Genomic DNA, 16,396 nt, shown 5'->3' with positions numbered 1-16,396 from the left:
CGGTGTGGAGAGAAAACATCCCCACCTGGCAAACTGCTAGACACAGTTCACATGGCCTTCCCAGCTGTTTCCTGTCCATTGGCAACCAGCCTTTTATTCACAAAGGTTTCCAGGAAGCCTGGTGCTGGTCCCTTCCTAAATGAACAAGTTTCTTGTGCCTGCCTACTTTTGGCTTGGGTAGACTGTTGCCTTCTCATGTTCAATTTAACAAAGTCCATGATTCAGAAGAACCAAAAAACTGCTGTATGGTGTTAAACTGGGGGTATAGCACCCTGTGAACTGTCCTTCAAGGGAACCCTGAGAAGATAGGATGACAACATGGAGTGAAAGTGTGAATGCCCACCCCCTACCCACCGTGAAATGTTCCCCACCTCTTTCTCTAACCTCTTTTTCCTTTTTCATCGTTTCATCCCCATGCTTGGGGAAAGTATTTCTGTTCCTTTTGGTGGAAAATGGTTGCTATCACCAGTGTACATCCAGCAGGTCTTTGTGGGGTAAGTTCTGTGTAAAGTCCTGTAACAGTATGGAAAGGGAAGGGAGTGGTCCTGCCACGCAGAGGGGGATTGTGTTTGTGGCATTGTGGAATCTGGTTGCTATCTGTGGGGATCAGAAAGGCCGTTGGTCTGGATGCAGCCTGGCCTGGACTTAATCATCGGATGGAGCTGCAGAAGAGTGTTTTTCTTGTAAGCAGCTGAGCCCTCCTGGAGACATATTGTCTTGGGTTTGTCTCTCCTCATCTCGAGCCATTCATTACTCACCTACAAATGCTGTCACCGAGCCCGGCAACTATGATGATCAGCTTCCTCAGTACTTCTGACATAAATAAAAAGGGAAAATCTTTTCAGTGCTATATCGTCAAGATTTTTTTTTTTAAGAAGGAGAGAGAGAGACAGATGATGCAGTTGATTTTCTATTCTGAAACGTAAGAAATGTTGTGGTTCAGTTGTGTTAAAGACAATTTCTTCATGTTTAAAGTAAAACTTAAGAAGCTTATTACCACAGGATAATTAGCATTTTTTGGCTTTGTTCTTGTTTGAGAAATGTCTCAGATAGTGTAGCGATGAGGTATATGTTTATTCCCTTACAGATATTCATCAATTATTCCTTTTATGCCATCCAGGACTGAATCAGTCTCATCAATAAATGAATATATTATAATATTCCCCATTGAACATAATAGAACCCACTTTGACTCCATGCTTCCCTGCTATGCTCGCTGCATTGTTCTCCTCTCTCAGTATGATTCCTGGGAAGAGGAGTCTCTGCCTTCCTGCTTCCTGGCGTTTCTGACTTTGTAGTGTCTGCACAGTCTGATCGTGTCTCTTCTAGAAACACTTTCTTAGCTTACCATTTCACTGCCTCCTCACTGCTTGTCTAGCCTCTTTTCTCTGCCCCTCAGAGTTGGGTGTCTCAGACCAAGGCCTTTGCATTAGTTTTATACTGCAGCATATAGTGGCCACAAACTTAGCATCTTTAACAAGATAATGTGTTACCTCAGAGTTCCCATGGATCAGGAGTCTGGGCACAGGTTAGCCAGATTCTCTCCTTGTGGCCTCATGGGGCTGAAATCAGAGGCATCCAAGGCTGTGGTCTCATCTGCAGCTCAGGGTCCTCTTTACCGTCCTATCCTCATATGAATGGAAGTCAGTTCCTTGCGGTTGTAGGACTGAAGTCCATTCTTTTCTTGCGGACTGTTAGCCAGGGACTGTTCTTAGATCCTTGAGGCCATCCTAAAATCCTAGCCATGTGTCCCTGTCATTACCCACAGCTCACTTCTTCAAAGCCAGGCCTCTGCTAGGACTGGGTCTCATAGAGTGGAACCCAATCAGAGGAGTGACTGTCTTACCTCATTCACCAGTCCTCTCCAGATCCAAGGGAGGAATTTTGCAGGCATGTGAAGGAGGCAAGGTCTTGGGAGCTTCTCAGGATTCGGCCCCTCACAGCCCTTCTCCTCTGTCTGTACCTCATTCCCAATGTCATGGCACCTAGCTCTGGAGCTCTCAGTATCACTCAGATATTCTCCCTCCCAATTTACAGACCCACATCCAACTGCCTACACGTTATCTCTGCTTGGATGCTGGCTTGACATCACCAGAATGGAACAATTGATTCCTTTGTGTTCAGTTCAGTTCAGTTCAGTCACTCAGTTGTGTCCGACTCTTTGCGATCCCATGAACCACAGCACGCCAGGCCTCCCTGTCCATCACCAACTCCCGGAGTTTACCCAAACCCATGTCCATTGAGTTGGTGATGCCATCCAACCATCTCATCCTCTGTTGTCCCCTTCTCCTCTTGCCCTCAATCTTTCCCAGCATCAGAGTCTTTTCAAATGAGTCAACTCTCCGCATCAGGTGGCACAAAGTATTGGAGTTTCAGCTTCAACATCAGTCCCTCCAATGAACACCCAGGACTAATCCCCTTTAGGATGGACTGGTTGGAACTCCTTGCAGTCCAAGGGACTCTCAAGAGTCTTCTCCAACACCACAGCTCAAAACCATCAGTTCTTCGGTGCTCAGCTTTCTTTATAGTCCAACTTTCACATCCATACATGACCACTGGAAAACACCTACCCTTTTTTTATAGAATAGGGGTGTGCATGCTTAGGGATAACACTGGGCTGCTATTTATCTCAGTGGTCTTTTACTCCTTGGAAGGAAAGTCATGACCAACCTAGATAGCATATTGAAAAGCAGAGACATTACTTTACCAACAAAGGTCCATCTAGTCAAGGCTATGGTTTTTCCAGTGGTCATGTATGGACGTGAGAGTTGGACTGTGAAGAAAGCTGAGTGCTGAAGAATTGATGCTTTTGAACTGTGGTGTTGGAGAAGACTTGAGAGTCCCTTGGACTGCAAGGAGATCCAACCAGTCCATTCTGAAGGAGATCAGCCTTGGGATTTCTTTGGAGGGAATGATGATGAAGCTGAAACTCCAATACTTTGGCCACCTCATGCGAAGAGTTGACTCATTGGAAAAGACTCTGATGCTGGGAGGGATTGGGCAGGAGGAGAAGGGGACGACAGAGGATGAGATGACTGGATGGCATCACGGACTCGATGGACGTGAGTCTGAGTGAACTCCGGGAGTTGGTGATGGACAGGGAGGCCTGGCGTGCTTCGATTCATGGGGTCGCAAAGAGTCGGACACGACTTAGCGACTGAACTGAACTGAAGACATAGTCCCGCTTCTTGTTCCCTCTTCCTCTTGATGCCAGTCCTGAGCACACAGCCTCTCAGGCTTCTGAGAAGACTGGCATCCAGACCTTTGCAGTCCGCTTTCTGAGGAGGTCTGGGCTGGGGCTTCCTCTGCTCCAGCCTTTTCTTTAGCATCATGCCCCTGCTTTCTGTCTTTTACAAAGCTGTTAATCTCTTGCTTGGTGATTGCTCCTTCCTCCTTGCCCTGTTCTCTCTGTTGTTGTGAGTCCTATTTCCATTGGCATTCTTTTCTTAATGTCTACCAGGATTAAATTCAGGTCTATGAAACAGAAAGTCCACATGCCAGTAACTTTAAAATAGGAGGGTGGGAGGACTTTTTTTTTTTTTTGTCCTAAAAAACAAGTCAGGCTCTTGTGGCAGCTCCAGGAGGTGCTCAGGTACTGACCATTTTTTCTGCTCAGTCTTCGGGACACCTGTCTTCCATCTTCAGTACTCTCACCTCGTGGTGGCATATGGTCATGGCAGCTCCAGCCATCACAGTCACCTTCTGGGGAGGAAGAGGTAAAGGGGAAACAGGACAGATGGTGCAAGTCAGCTGAGTGTGCTGCACTTAGTATTTATGGAAAACTTTTCTTTATGACTTCTGATTACCTTTGGCCCCCACTCTTTGCAAGGGGGTATGGGAAATTAAAGCTGAATTTAGCTAAATACAGTATTATTTCCAATAATTTAGGAGTTTGATGATCAAGTGAAGGATAGACTTGGGTTTGCAGCTAGCACTTTTACCCTTTGTTAGCAGCACTTCAGCTGTGAATGGAGGAGGCAAACACAGGCTCAGCCTAACATCTTGAACTAGAAGCACTGAGCTATGAAGTGCACAAGATTCCTTCTTTCAGCCTAGATTGGTTAGTGGTGAATATGTGCTTATGAATGAGAAAAAAAGTTTTATTACAGTTTTAGATCCTGGGGTTTAGCTGTGTATATTAATATTTTCTTAGAGGTCATTATGCCATTTCTTCTCATGTAAAGGAGCAATTTAGTAGGGCTTCCAAGTTTTTAAATTAGAGCATTAAAATATTTCCACTTTAGAGGCAGTGTGTTAGTTTATTATGCATTGCTGCTGTAAGAAGTTACCATAAACTTAAGGTAATGGCAACCCACTCCAGTACTCTTGCCTGGAAAATCCCATGGATGGAGGAGCCTGGTAGGCTGCGGTCCATGGGGTCGCTAGGAGTCGGACATGACTGAGCAACTTCACTTTCCCTTTTCACTTTCATGCATTGGAGGAGGAAATGGCAACTCACTCCAGTGTTCTTGCCTGGAGAATCCCAGGGACGGGGGAGCCTGGTGGGCTGTTGTCTATGGGGTTGCACAGAGTCGGACACGACTGAAGCAACTTAGCAGCAGTAGCAGTGACTTAACACAAATTTATTATCTTATGCCTCTCAAGGTCAGAGACCCAAATTGAGTTTCATTGAGCTAAAATTAAGATATGAATGGGTTGTAGGAGATAATTGATTCCTTTCCCTTTTCAGCTTTCAGAGGTCACCTGGGCTCACGGCCTTTACTTTGTCACCTAAGCCAGTCATGTATCATCTTCCATTCTCTGATTCTGGTCCTCCTGCCTCCCTCTTACAAGGAGCCTTATGATTACATTGAGCCCACCTGTATAATCTAGGATAATCTCTCCAGGGTAATATCATGTAATCAGATATACACAGTAGTAGCTGGCCCTATAAGGTAATATTCACAGGTTTAGGATGTGGTAGGAGGAACCTGCAACAGGCAGCTCTAAGACTCAACTTCCAAAAGAATTTTCCTTTATTTATATTGTCCCTTAAAACTGCTTCCCAGAAAGGGCAGAGAACCCTTTAGCTGAGAACCATCACTCAGTTATCATGAACAAAATTTAGACCTAATGCTTAGGGATATTGGAAGGATCAGTCTTTTTTCAGTTCTTTTTATTATAGAACTTTTAAGCAACCCCTCCATATGATGTGGTCTAGTTCATATGGCATTCCAGGAATGATGATTATCAGCAGTTGCATTTTGTTTTGCCTTTTTCTGTGAAAAATATGTAGAAAGACCTTTCATCAGAAATGTACTTCTTCCAACCATAATGTTATTGTATTCATTGATTTTGGAAATTAAAAACTTCTATACTTTCTTTATAATTTACTTATGGAACTCTTAATTTTTCAGAAAAAAAATTCCAATCTATTATACCAGATGATGTATAACAATAACAACTACTAAAACAGAGAACTCATGTTCTGAAACATGAATATTTAGGCCAGCTAACGAAAGAATTGTCGATAAAATTTCAGTGTATAGATATCTTACTTTCTTTTTATTGGAGATCACAGTGGTTCACTTTCTTTTATTGGCTTTTCCCTCAAATAATGTCTTTATAATCAAAAGACATTTCCTGTGTTTGTTTTCATTTCTGTCTTTATAGCTTAAGAAATGCATTAAAACTCCAGAAATTCCTTCTAAACATGTTCGGAACTGGGTCCCCAAAGTCTTAGAACAACGACGACAAGGTTTGGAAACATATTTACAGGTAAGATGTGTTTCGATCTTCAATTAATATAATGTCACTTAAAGAATCATATATCTCAGTGTTTTTTCTCAGAACTTATGGGTGAGATGCAGACCGTATCAAGAAGCCAAACATTCTGAATGAAAGGAAAGTTTAAAATTATAAATATGTTGTTGGTTGGTTCTTTTATCTTTAATTAGGTTCTATTTTAAAATGGTTATGTGGAAGTGAAAATTTAGTATAAAAGTAAAAACAAGTGTACAAGATGTCTATTTTTTTGTTCAATCCTACAAATTGCTTTTTTGTTTTTAGCTTTCCTCTTCAAGATTCGTCTCTTCCTCATAGGCTAAGATGGTAAAGCATCTGCCTGCAATGCAGGAGAGCTGGGTTCGATCCCTGGGTCAGGAGGATTCCCTGGAGAAGGAAATGGCAACCCACTCCAGTACTCTTGCCTGGGAAATCCCATGGACAGAGGAGCCTGGTAGGCTACAGTCCGTGGGGTTGCAAAGAGTTGGACACGACTGAGCAACTTCATTATTAGGGCTTTCCTGGTGGCTTAGTGTTCCTAGCCTTTAGATGTTGAGTGTTCGAGAGAAAATGAGAGAAACTGCATTTTCAGTGGGCCTGGCTGGTACACGTCTGGAATCAAATTGAGAATAAGTATATAAAAATTGCCTCTGACAAAGTACTAGCTTCTTCAAAAAGTAGAATGTGTGTTTTTAAAACAATCCATAGGACTCTCTTTCCTGCAGCTATGAGGAGCAAACAGATCTACCTAAGTCAGATAAGACAAAGCAGTCTCTCTGCCAAGTGACAGAAAAAAACAAAAGGAAAGAGTGAGGCAATGTCAACTTCCCTGAGTTTTGAAACAAAAAGTGCTAGTGGCCTCAGGTGAACAGTCAGTGTAGCCATCATTAATCCAAAGAGCGCCATGTGGAGTAGGCGCTGAGAGGAGGGTGGGGGGCTTGGGCGCCTGTGTTCGTCAGGACGTGAGTCCACTTGAGGGGCTGATGCATGAGGCTGACTGACCAGGAGTGAGGGGTTGGTGTAGGGGAATCTTGGCTCTCAAAAACTGGGCATCTCCTCGGAGTTCTGAATTTATCATGATGATCTAACCAGGACATGTTTCTTCAAAGAAGTTGGTGTTCGTCCACAGCTGTCTTTGTAACCCCCTTCAGCGTTAACCCTCAGTGGATTTTGTTTGGGCAGGCAGCTATGGGCTTCATGAAGCCTACATCTGGTGTCCTCTACAGAGGTTTTCTGGTTGGTTGTGCTTGAGTGACTAGTACCCGGAAGCTCAAGAGAGGCTGTTGACAGAGGCTTGTACTTAGGGAGCAGTTCACAGGCCTCTCCCCCAGTAGAAAAATTGTCAAGGAGCTGTCTCTGGCCTCCCACAGTTTTCTTGGTCTTTACAGTGTTCACAGGGGAAAGTTGGTGTGTGGAAACCCCCAGAACCCAGAGGAGGGCTGTCTTCACTCTTGTTCTTCTGCCTGGGGATGTGGTAGATGGATCCTTCACTGCCTCTCCCCGGCAGTGGGAGATTAAGGGAAGCAGAGACTGCACATGACAGGAAAGTGTGTGGCGTGTGCCTAGAGATTCTGTATATGGAGCCATGAGACTTCCAGAGCCTCGGGCTGCAACTGCAGAGCAAAACCAAACCCCAAAACCCCAAAATGAGACTTTAGATGTTGTACGCAAAGGGTAAAAATGCATGCTCTCTATAATTATACGGGCTTGGTAAACAACGCATTTTAATTTGTAAGCCAGATTTTCCACAGATATTGTATATCTTCAAGCTTCAGTTCTGAAGAAAGCTTTGCTCTTTCCTCCCATTGTATTTGACACATGACTCCCATTACTACTCAGTGTAAACATTTTAAGATGTTTGTACTTCGGATATAAATATGCAGATAAAATCATCTGGCATAGAGAGGAGTTTACAGTGACACTCAAATTGAGCTTAGAATTTTCTATTCTCAGAAACAGAGCTTGAAAGATGTGGTTGAACGACTGAGAGGGCTTGTTTGCTTTTGTGTGTTTAATATTCAGTTTGTTGTCAGTTAAGTCCTGAAGGAGTTCAAGGATGCTTTCTCTTCTCCGCCTTTCCTCTGATTCTGTCTGTGTGCTGTGGGAGCCAAATGGAAGTTACAGAGATGAGTGTGGATGAAAGATGAGTGCTTGATCAATTCCCAGGGAAATGAAAACCCTGGCTTAGGGGTCACTTCTTAATAGCTTTTGGTGTTTAAGTCTCTTCAGAAGTAAGACAGTTCCCACTATTTCTTCTACTCACCTGTGTAATCCAGTTTGAATCCCACTCACCCCCTGTACCAGTCTGAACCCCTGAGCGTAAGTACCACTAGCACTGCTTGGCAGGCAGCACTCTGCAGTGAATCCGTCTCAGCTTGAGGTATATGGGATGGCCCTGTTCAGGCCCATACACTTGAGAAAATATTAATACCCCAAGCCATAGCATCTTAAACTCATAGAGATCTCAGACCTTATCCAATCCAGCTTGTCTCCTGCCCTTCAGTTAAGTTCACGAGCATCCCTCTGGTCTCAGTTTACCACCCATAAAACAGACAGATTAACTCTTGGAAGGGCCAGAGAAAACCCTTCCTTTTGTCCCCAAAGCAACTGATACACTCTAGACCATGGATGGGTTCAGCACACATTTCCTAAATTGGCCCACACTGCTCTTTTATTTTGGAGATGGAGAACCAGGATTCCAGTGGGGTTAAGAAACTTGCTCACTTCCTGGAATATATTAGTTAAAGAGATAGGATTGGAATTTTAATTTCTTAACTCCCAAGTTAGACTCTTTTTATTATGTATTGTAGGTTTTCTAAGTCAGGAGAAATTTTCAACCTTAACATATAGTTTATCTTAAGGATGATGATAATAAAAGTAAAGGAAAATAGCTTATAAACCATCACAATTTAACTGGCTGTCTATCCCCAACTTCTTTGATCGATAGATTTGTTTTATATCTTTGACTTCAATATTTAGAATCCTTTAAAAACTGTGAGCAATGTATTTTCTGTGTTAAGTCATCTGGATAGAAACAGAAATCTTAAGAATAAATTAATTTGGGTTTCCCAAACTTACTTGACCATCAGACATGGTTTATGTAATATTTTATCTCCCAATTTGAGAGGATTTTCCACCTTTCCTAAGACCCCACTGAAACAAGAGTATAAAAACTTAAAAAGAAATAAATCACAGCAGTTAGATGGTGGATGGGCAGGAAAAAGAGGGGATCATCAACGGGGAAAAAAAAAATTGACAGTTTTTCTAGAAGATGGAATGTTCTGGTAGCATGTGATGGCTGCTACAAAGTGAAAAGCAAAGCTCAGCCATGAGAGCCTGTGTGGATGTGGGAGGCAGCCTACTCACAGCTGTGGTGGAGATAGTCTTCTGGACTTGGAGTCTGCAGGTGAGGCAGAGGCTGAGGCGAGCAGTGAGACTGAACCCGGACGGGTGCCCAGGCTACTTACTCTGAACAGGATACATCCTCATGTTTATGACCAAGTCCAAAATTTGTAAAGACTATTTTCTTGAAAATAAGACAAACGCAACAAAATACTAAACAGAATGTCTGAGGAAGCTAAAGCTTCTAAGGTGGATATCAGGGCCCCCACGTTGACAACCCCCTCCCCCTCCTCTTACCTCAAGGAGAAGCCCGTCAAACTGCACGCTCCACCCACACTTTGCCCTCAGAAGGAAGCACTCCTGCTGACGTGAGGAGGTCCCCTCAAGCTGCTTTCTGCAGTGAGATCTGATCACCAGGGATCTCCAAGCATTGACGAAAAAGGCCAAGATGAACGAAAGCACTAACTCTTCAGGAAAGAGATAATTCAGAACATAACATGTGTCATAGAAATGGATTTCATAAATCTCAAGAGCTTCCCAAAGGTATTACGCTCAAAAAATGACTCTAGGATACTGTGTGAAAGGCCCAATCAGAGAACACAGGAGCGTTCTTAGCATTGGTTGTTTTATCCAGTTGATGAAACTGTTTTATCCAATTGATGGGGAGCTGCCCTCCCTAGTTGGGCAACTGTTCCACAGAGTACAGCAACAAAAGCGCCAACAGAAGACGGGGGACACAGAGGTCAGTTCAAGTCTGATGTCCTCTTTCCTTCTGGTGGCCCAGGGAGAAGGAAGAGGAGGAAATACAGAAGTGGGGAAGAAAATAATCAAATGAGAAATACTTAACAATTCCACCTTTCCTCAGAGAAGGTTCTCCAAGGGCAGAGCACAATGAATGAAGAAACCCTCTAATGCCTAGACATAATCTGGCAACACTTCAGTACTTCATCAAAGATGAAGACCCTCAATTTTTCTTCCAGAAAGAGAAAACAGTGGTTAGCAAGGCTGTATCTTCACTTATTTATTTAGGGCTGATTTAATGGGCAAGTCTCTTATCATTCTTTATTAGCAACTTTAAATTGGAAGCTCTCATGATTTTCAGACAAGGAATTTCACCAGAACTTTGCATGAACAGCACACTTGTGCTATTTATTGCAATAATGTGAAATTTATCTTTCTGAGAAAGGGACTCATGTCTTATGTCACTTATTCAGGAATAGCACTTGTTTATGTTTTCATCTCTATCACATGGAGTGAAAAGTTACTAAAGTTTTGGGAGCTGACCAGAAATAGCTCATAGTAACTCATGACAAAGGATAACCGAAGCTGATATTTTAATCCCTTAGAAAAAAGTTCATTTGAAGAACATTGTGCCACATCTGGGTCAGGCTGGGTAGATGCAGAGTGCTATCTTCAAAGGACCCTGTTTACCTGGCTAGCCTGCCCCTCACTCATTCTTTAAATTATACTGTGCAGTATAATGTTCCATTCGGTCAGAAGTCTGAATTAAAGAGTATTGTACTTTTGACTTTTCCAGTAGTGCCTGAGGTATCTGTTAAAATTGACCATGTGCACTTGCAAATTTCTAATCCCTTGAGTGCGGTGAACTATATATAATCAGATGACATTTTAAAAGTGAAACTCCTGTATCTTAACCTGACTGCTTGATCTGTAAGAAAAAAGGTATGTTAAAATTCCTCACTTATGTTTTCCTGATTATTGATATAGTTGGGCTTAGTACAACCATCCATTTTTTTTGTTTGTTTGTTTGCTTATATTCAAATACAATATCTAATTTTTACCCATGTGTTTTATTAGTCCCCCTTTTGCTGAATTTTTCTTTCTTTGCTTGCTTTTGGACTGGTGGCAGATTTCTTCCTCCTTTTTCTCTTTCCATTTTACCCCGTTAGTATGTATGAATCCTTTCAGTGATTCCCTATTATCTTTAGTTGCCTCCTGACATTTACAAGGACCTTATAATGTTTTAAATCTGATCACCTTGAATGTAGGACTCTGGGTTGACAATTCTAGTTTTTTTCCAGCACTTGGAAAATATTTCGAAACTTCATTTTGCCCCCGTGGTTTCTGATTTAAATATCCATTGTCATATTAATTGTTTTTCCTGTATATGTAAGATGTTGCTTTAAACTGGCTGTTTTCATTGCCTTTGTGCCTACTCTAGCATGGTGAAGGCAAGATGTTTGATTTATTTTGTTTATTAAAACAATTATTGTTCAAATACTGTCTAATCATGTAAACGTCTCAGGGCACAGAATGGGTGCTCTTATGTGCCGTGCTGTGCTTAGTCACTCAGTTGTGTCTACTCTCTGTGACCCCAGGGACTGTAGCGCGCCAGGCTTCTCTGTCCATGGCGATTCTCCAGGCAGAAATACTGGAGTGGGTTGCCGTGCCTTCCTCCAGGGGATCTTCCCAACCCAAGAATCAAACCAGGGTCTCCTGCATGGCAGGCGGATTCTTTACCAGCTGAGCTACCAGGGGAGCCCCAGGTACTCTATAAATGTTAAAGAGAGGAAGAACTATAGAAAACTTTTATTCTTGAAAAATAAAAATCAAATGGCATTTTTTTCAAGATTTTGTCTTTGTCTTTGGTTTTCAGAAGCTTCATTATTATGTGTCTTGGTTTGTGTTTCTTTAAGTTTTTCCTGTTTGGAATCCTACCAACTTGTTGAATCTGTAGGTTTCTCTTTTGCCACATGTGGAAGTTTTTAGCCATTATTTTTTGGGTACTTTTTCAACCCCTTTCTCTTACTCCTCTCTTTCCAGGACTCCAATAATGGGAATGTTCTATTTTTTATAATAGTTGCACAAGGTCCTAAGACCTTTATTTATTTATTTTGACTGTTTCTTTCCATGGGATTAGATTAGATACTTTGTTTTGTTTCTATCTTCCCCTTCACTGATTCTTTTCTCTTTTCCTTCCATTGGGCCATTGAACCCTGCACTGAGCCCTTTCTTTATGTTATTGTATTTTTCAGTTCCAAAATCCCCATTTGCCATTTCTTTGTAGCTTTTACTTTTTGCTGATACTTTATATGTATATATGTGTGTGTGTGTGTGTGTGTGTGTGTGTGTGTATGTATATATATATATATATATATATTTCCCCCCCGCCCCCACCTTTTTTTTAGCCATGTTGCACAGCTTTCAGGATCTCAGTTCCCTGACCAGGAATCGAATCGGGGCCACAGCAGTGAAAGCACTGAATCCTAACTTTTGGACCACCAGGGAACTGAGACTTTTTATTTCTTTGTTGAATTTTTCTGTTTCTTCTTCTTTCAGATATGCTCATAATTACTCATGGAAACATATTTATCATGGCTGCCTTAAAAAATCATTGTCAGATAATTTTCACCTGTCTCTGCCATCTCAGTGCTGGCATGTATTGGTTGACTTTTTCATCCTGTTTGAGATCTTCCAGGTTTTTGATATAATGAATGATTCTGGTTGCATTCTAGACATTTTTGTGTTATGGTACGAAACTCTGAACCTTATTTAAATCTTGGTTGTTTTAGCTTGCTTTCTCTGGTACTGGTCAGTCAAGGCAGGGGACTCCACCTTCTTTCTACCAAGTGAGGATGGAAGACCAGATTCCTCACCTAGCATCACTGACAGCTGGGTTGGGCTGGGTGCTCCTCATCATTGCTGAGAGGATGGGAGTTCCAGCTCCCCACATGGTCTCCACAGACCCTGTTGGTGGGGGCACATTTCCGGCTGTGGGGATGAAAGTCCTCTCTTGGCCTTCTCTGACACCACCCCAGGATGGAGTGCTTCATTACCAGCTTTACGAGGATGGAAGTCTAGTCTTCCCATGCGGACATTACTGGCATGACTGGCAGTTGGCCACAGTTCCTTCTGTGGTGTTTTGGCTATAGTAGAGCAATTTAGAGTTGGAGAGTTTTCTGTCTTGCTAGGTTGTCTCTTGTATGGTTTTGCTAAAGGAAACAGGATTTTACTGGGGCCTTATTTGTCTGCATATGTTGGTATTTCCTGGTTGCTAGTTTTTTCTTCTCCAAGTCAAGATAGGTGAGGCAAAATGAAAACCCAGGGAAGATGAAGCTCAATACTGTGTCATTTCTTGGGTCCTAAAAAGTCTCTTTTCTTCTTTCAACCTGTCATAATCGTCTTGTTTGCTTTCTATACAGGGCCCAGTGGTTTTAGTTGTACTTAGCAGGATCAATGGGAAAAAGTATATCTGCTCCATCTCATTGGAAGTCGAAGCCATACATTGATTTTTGAACTTAATATTATGGTTTTTTTTGTTTCCATGAATTCTGTTTTCATTTTTTTCCTAATCTGCCTGGGTTTTACATTTTTTTTAATAGTCCTTATATTTTTGCTTACATTTTCACACCTCGTTTATATTTTATCTCTTAGACATATTAACTCATTTCCTCAGGAAAAATGCTCACCACCACCTATCATCTGAATTCAGGGGACCATGTGTAGTTTTTTTCTAATTATATTTTATAAATAATTTACAGAAATTTATTAGAACTTTTATCAGAATTTCAACATGGCAGATCCAAAGTCAGTCCACACTTCCCTGTGTTTTAAAAGGGCAGCGTCCTTTGAACAGTAAACCTGACTGTTATCAGCTTCTATGTATGAACATGAGACATAAACCATCTTATAGATACCGATTCGAGATTTTTATATCCTTCTCTAATAGGTTCCAGTGTGTCATTGTTTCTGACTCTTCTCTTTGGACCTGCATTGTTAAAACCCAAAACCGCAATGGTTAGTAGTTTTCTTGAGGAGACAGTGACTAATATCTTTGCTGCATAATTACAAAATATTTTCATCTTTAAATTTACAAATACCAACTAGAATGACCGAATCAATGAAATTTTTTTCAAGTTTCTGTATTATCTGTTTCCTTCTAGTTGTCTTTGTATATCCATAGCATTGTCCACTGAGACTTCATAGTTGAGGGGTTTTCTGTGGGTCTTTTTTGCCACTAGAAAGCACTAATTTAAGTTACCAACCTGTGAAGGGGCCAGTTTGTGGCTTTAAATTCTCAGAGGATGTTTCTTCTCCTCTCCTTTACTTCAAGACTACTCTTCACAGTTCTTTATTCTCCCCTCCCCTGGGGAGGAAGCAGCTTTACTTGGAGCTCATCTTAGATTCCCTACACCCTCTTGCCCTGGGCAAACCTCAGGCTTTATCTTAATTTCCTTTGTCCGTACACTCCCCAACCAGATGCTCAAAGTTACAGAGTTCACAGTATGTCCACAGGACAAGGATATGTGATTTTAGGATCTTAATGATTCCTTTCCAAGATAATCTGAGCCATAGGAAGTTTTAAATGCCAAATCACTCTTCACAGTTAGCCAAGCTCTACTTTGGAGACTACTTAATTTCCTATAACACATTCTTCAAACATACATGGAAAGGTTTAGAAAACGAGTTTAATTATTTCCCCGGCTATAAGAGTTTATTTGACAGTGTTTGCTTCCAAATCAAAATGGATTTTATATTTCATTCATTCAAAGGTGAGAATGTGTTTAGGCAGCTACCTCTGGTAGGGTCCATAGTGGTTGAAAGTCGACAGTCATACAGATAGTGCATTTCAACTCAACCTAACTGGAACATATCCTTTTTAAAATTCAGCAGTTATACACATGTGGTATAGAAGAGACTTTCAACATTCCTACAAGATAATCCCCAGAGAGGTTGCATCATGACCTACCTGGTCAACTACAGTCCATAGGGTCGCAAAGAGTCGGACACAATTGAGCGACTTCACTTCTCACTTTCATTTTTTTGTACTTATATACAGGTGGTGTCGAAGAGACTTTCAACATTCCTATAACATAATCCCCAAAGAGGTTGCATCATGACCTAAACATGTCTTTTAATTTTTTATGTAGGCTGTATATAGGCTTAATGTTACAGAGTTCACAGAATAATAGGGTCTCTCAGCACACCTTTGACCCTTTTTAACCACCAGTGCTCAGACGGTGAAGAATCTGCCTGTAATGCAAGAGACTCAAGTTTGATCCCTGACTCGGGAAGATCCCCTGGAGAGGGAAATGTCAACCTGCTCCAATATCCTTGCCTGGAAAATCCCATGGATGGGGAGCCTGGCAAGCTACCGTCCATGGAGTTGCAAAGAGTCAGACATGAATGAGTTACCGCCACTCAGTCTGCCTGTGACCCTTTTTAACCACCCCCAGTGCTTCAGAAGACATTTTCTTATAAATTAGGTTGCTTCTGACTTCCACTGGGCATGTATTCCAGCGCTTTATCTTTCTCTTCCATGAGCGAGCTTCTTTATTTTTCTCAAGATAGGATTCTCTGGTAATGTGGTCCCCTTCCCTAATGTGCACCAGGAACTGCTTCTAAAATGCTGGAAAGGTATTTTCTTTTGAAGAAAGTTCGGTTAACATCTGCTCTGCTGCCTCATCACCTGTTGCTAGGTGCCAGGGCTTGGCAAGGTCTCTTACCCCCAGAATCCGGGGGTCATAAGGTGACAGGCCAGCGTGTCTGCTATCACCATGGTGTCTTCTCTGAAGTTCTCTCTTTTGCTTGATGAGCAGTACTTACTGTACTTACTGTACTAGTTGCCCTTAAACATCTTATGAACTACATTTTCTTACTTCCATACTACAGTGTATTTGTGGACTTAATTTTCTCAACTGTAGACCACTGACAAATTTGACATTTTACTGTTAAATTACTAAAAAATATCTGTTTTATGACCAAGAGCCAGTACTAGCAATTAGTATTCTTTGGTAGGGGGAGCTTTTATCCAAGTCTTGTTTGGACACCCCCCAAAGGTTTTTGGTTTTTTTCAGTCATTCCATGAGAATTTCACAGTAGGCATAACTGAGTGGAGAACAATAGGCTAAATGATACTGAACTGAGATTCAGTTTTTAATGTTTTCAGTGTCCACTTACCAGGTCCGCAGCTTTCTCTTGCTTATGTCAGCAAACTTGCAAACCACTACGCATCACACTGCTGGGGTTGTGAGCAGTCATTACTGCAAACATTAAGCTTGGAACAGGTTTCTAATTAAGATGTTAGAATTATAATAATCTCTAAGCTAGTTTTACTTCTTAAAGGCATTTTCTCATTATTCTTCATGTAATCATAGATATCTATAAAGTTAAAAACAATCTCTTACACACAATCTAATTTTATTCTTTCTTTTCCTCTACCTTTCATTTCTGTGGCTTTTAAGTCATATGTCTACATATCTATTCCTAGCCATTCAACTCTGGCTAAGGACTAATTGAAATTTTCTCATTTAATCCGGCCTTGAATCGGTAAAGGCCTTGATGAAGCTGAGTCAACTCAGTTCAGCAG

General features: G+C 41.6%; 1 protein-coding gene across 2 annotated transcripts in view; it reads left to right on the top strand.

Annotated features, from left to right (window-relative positions):
• SNX24 (sorting nexin 24) overlaps positions 1-16,396 on the top strand; it is a 171,975-nt gene that overhangs the window by 107,344 nt on the left and 48,235 nt on the right. For both annotated transcript variants that reach the window (XM_068980552.1, XM_068980553.1), the window contains one exon: positions 5,614-5,718. In XM_068980552.1, the coding sequence (XP_068836653.1) occupies positions 5,614-5,718 (105 nt within the window). The remainder of the gene's footprint in view (positions 1-5,613; positions 5,719-16,396) is intronic.

This window comes from Capricornis sumatraensis, chromosome 9 (genome assembly GCF_032405125.1).
Source record: "Capricornis sumatraensis isolate serow.1 chromosome 9, serow.2, whole genome shotgun sequence".
Taxonomy (NCBI): domain Eukaryota; kingdom Metazoa; phylum Chordata; class Mammalia; order Artiodactyla; family Bovidae; genus Capricornis; species Capricornis sumatraensis.
The sequence above is the reverse complement of the archived record's forward strand: the minus strand, read 5'-3'. Positions and strand labels throughout refer to the sequence as shown.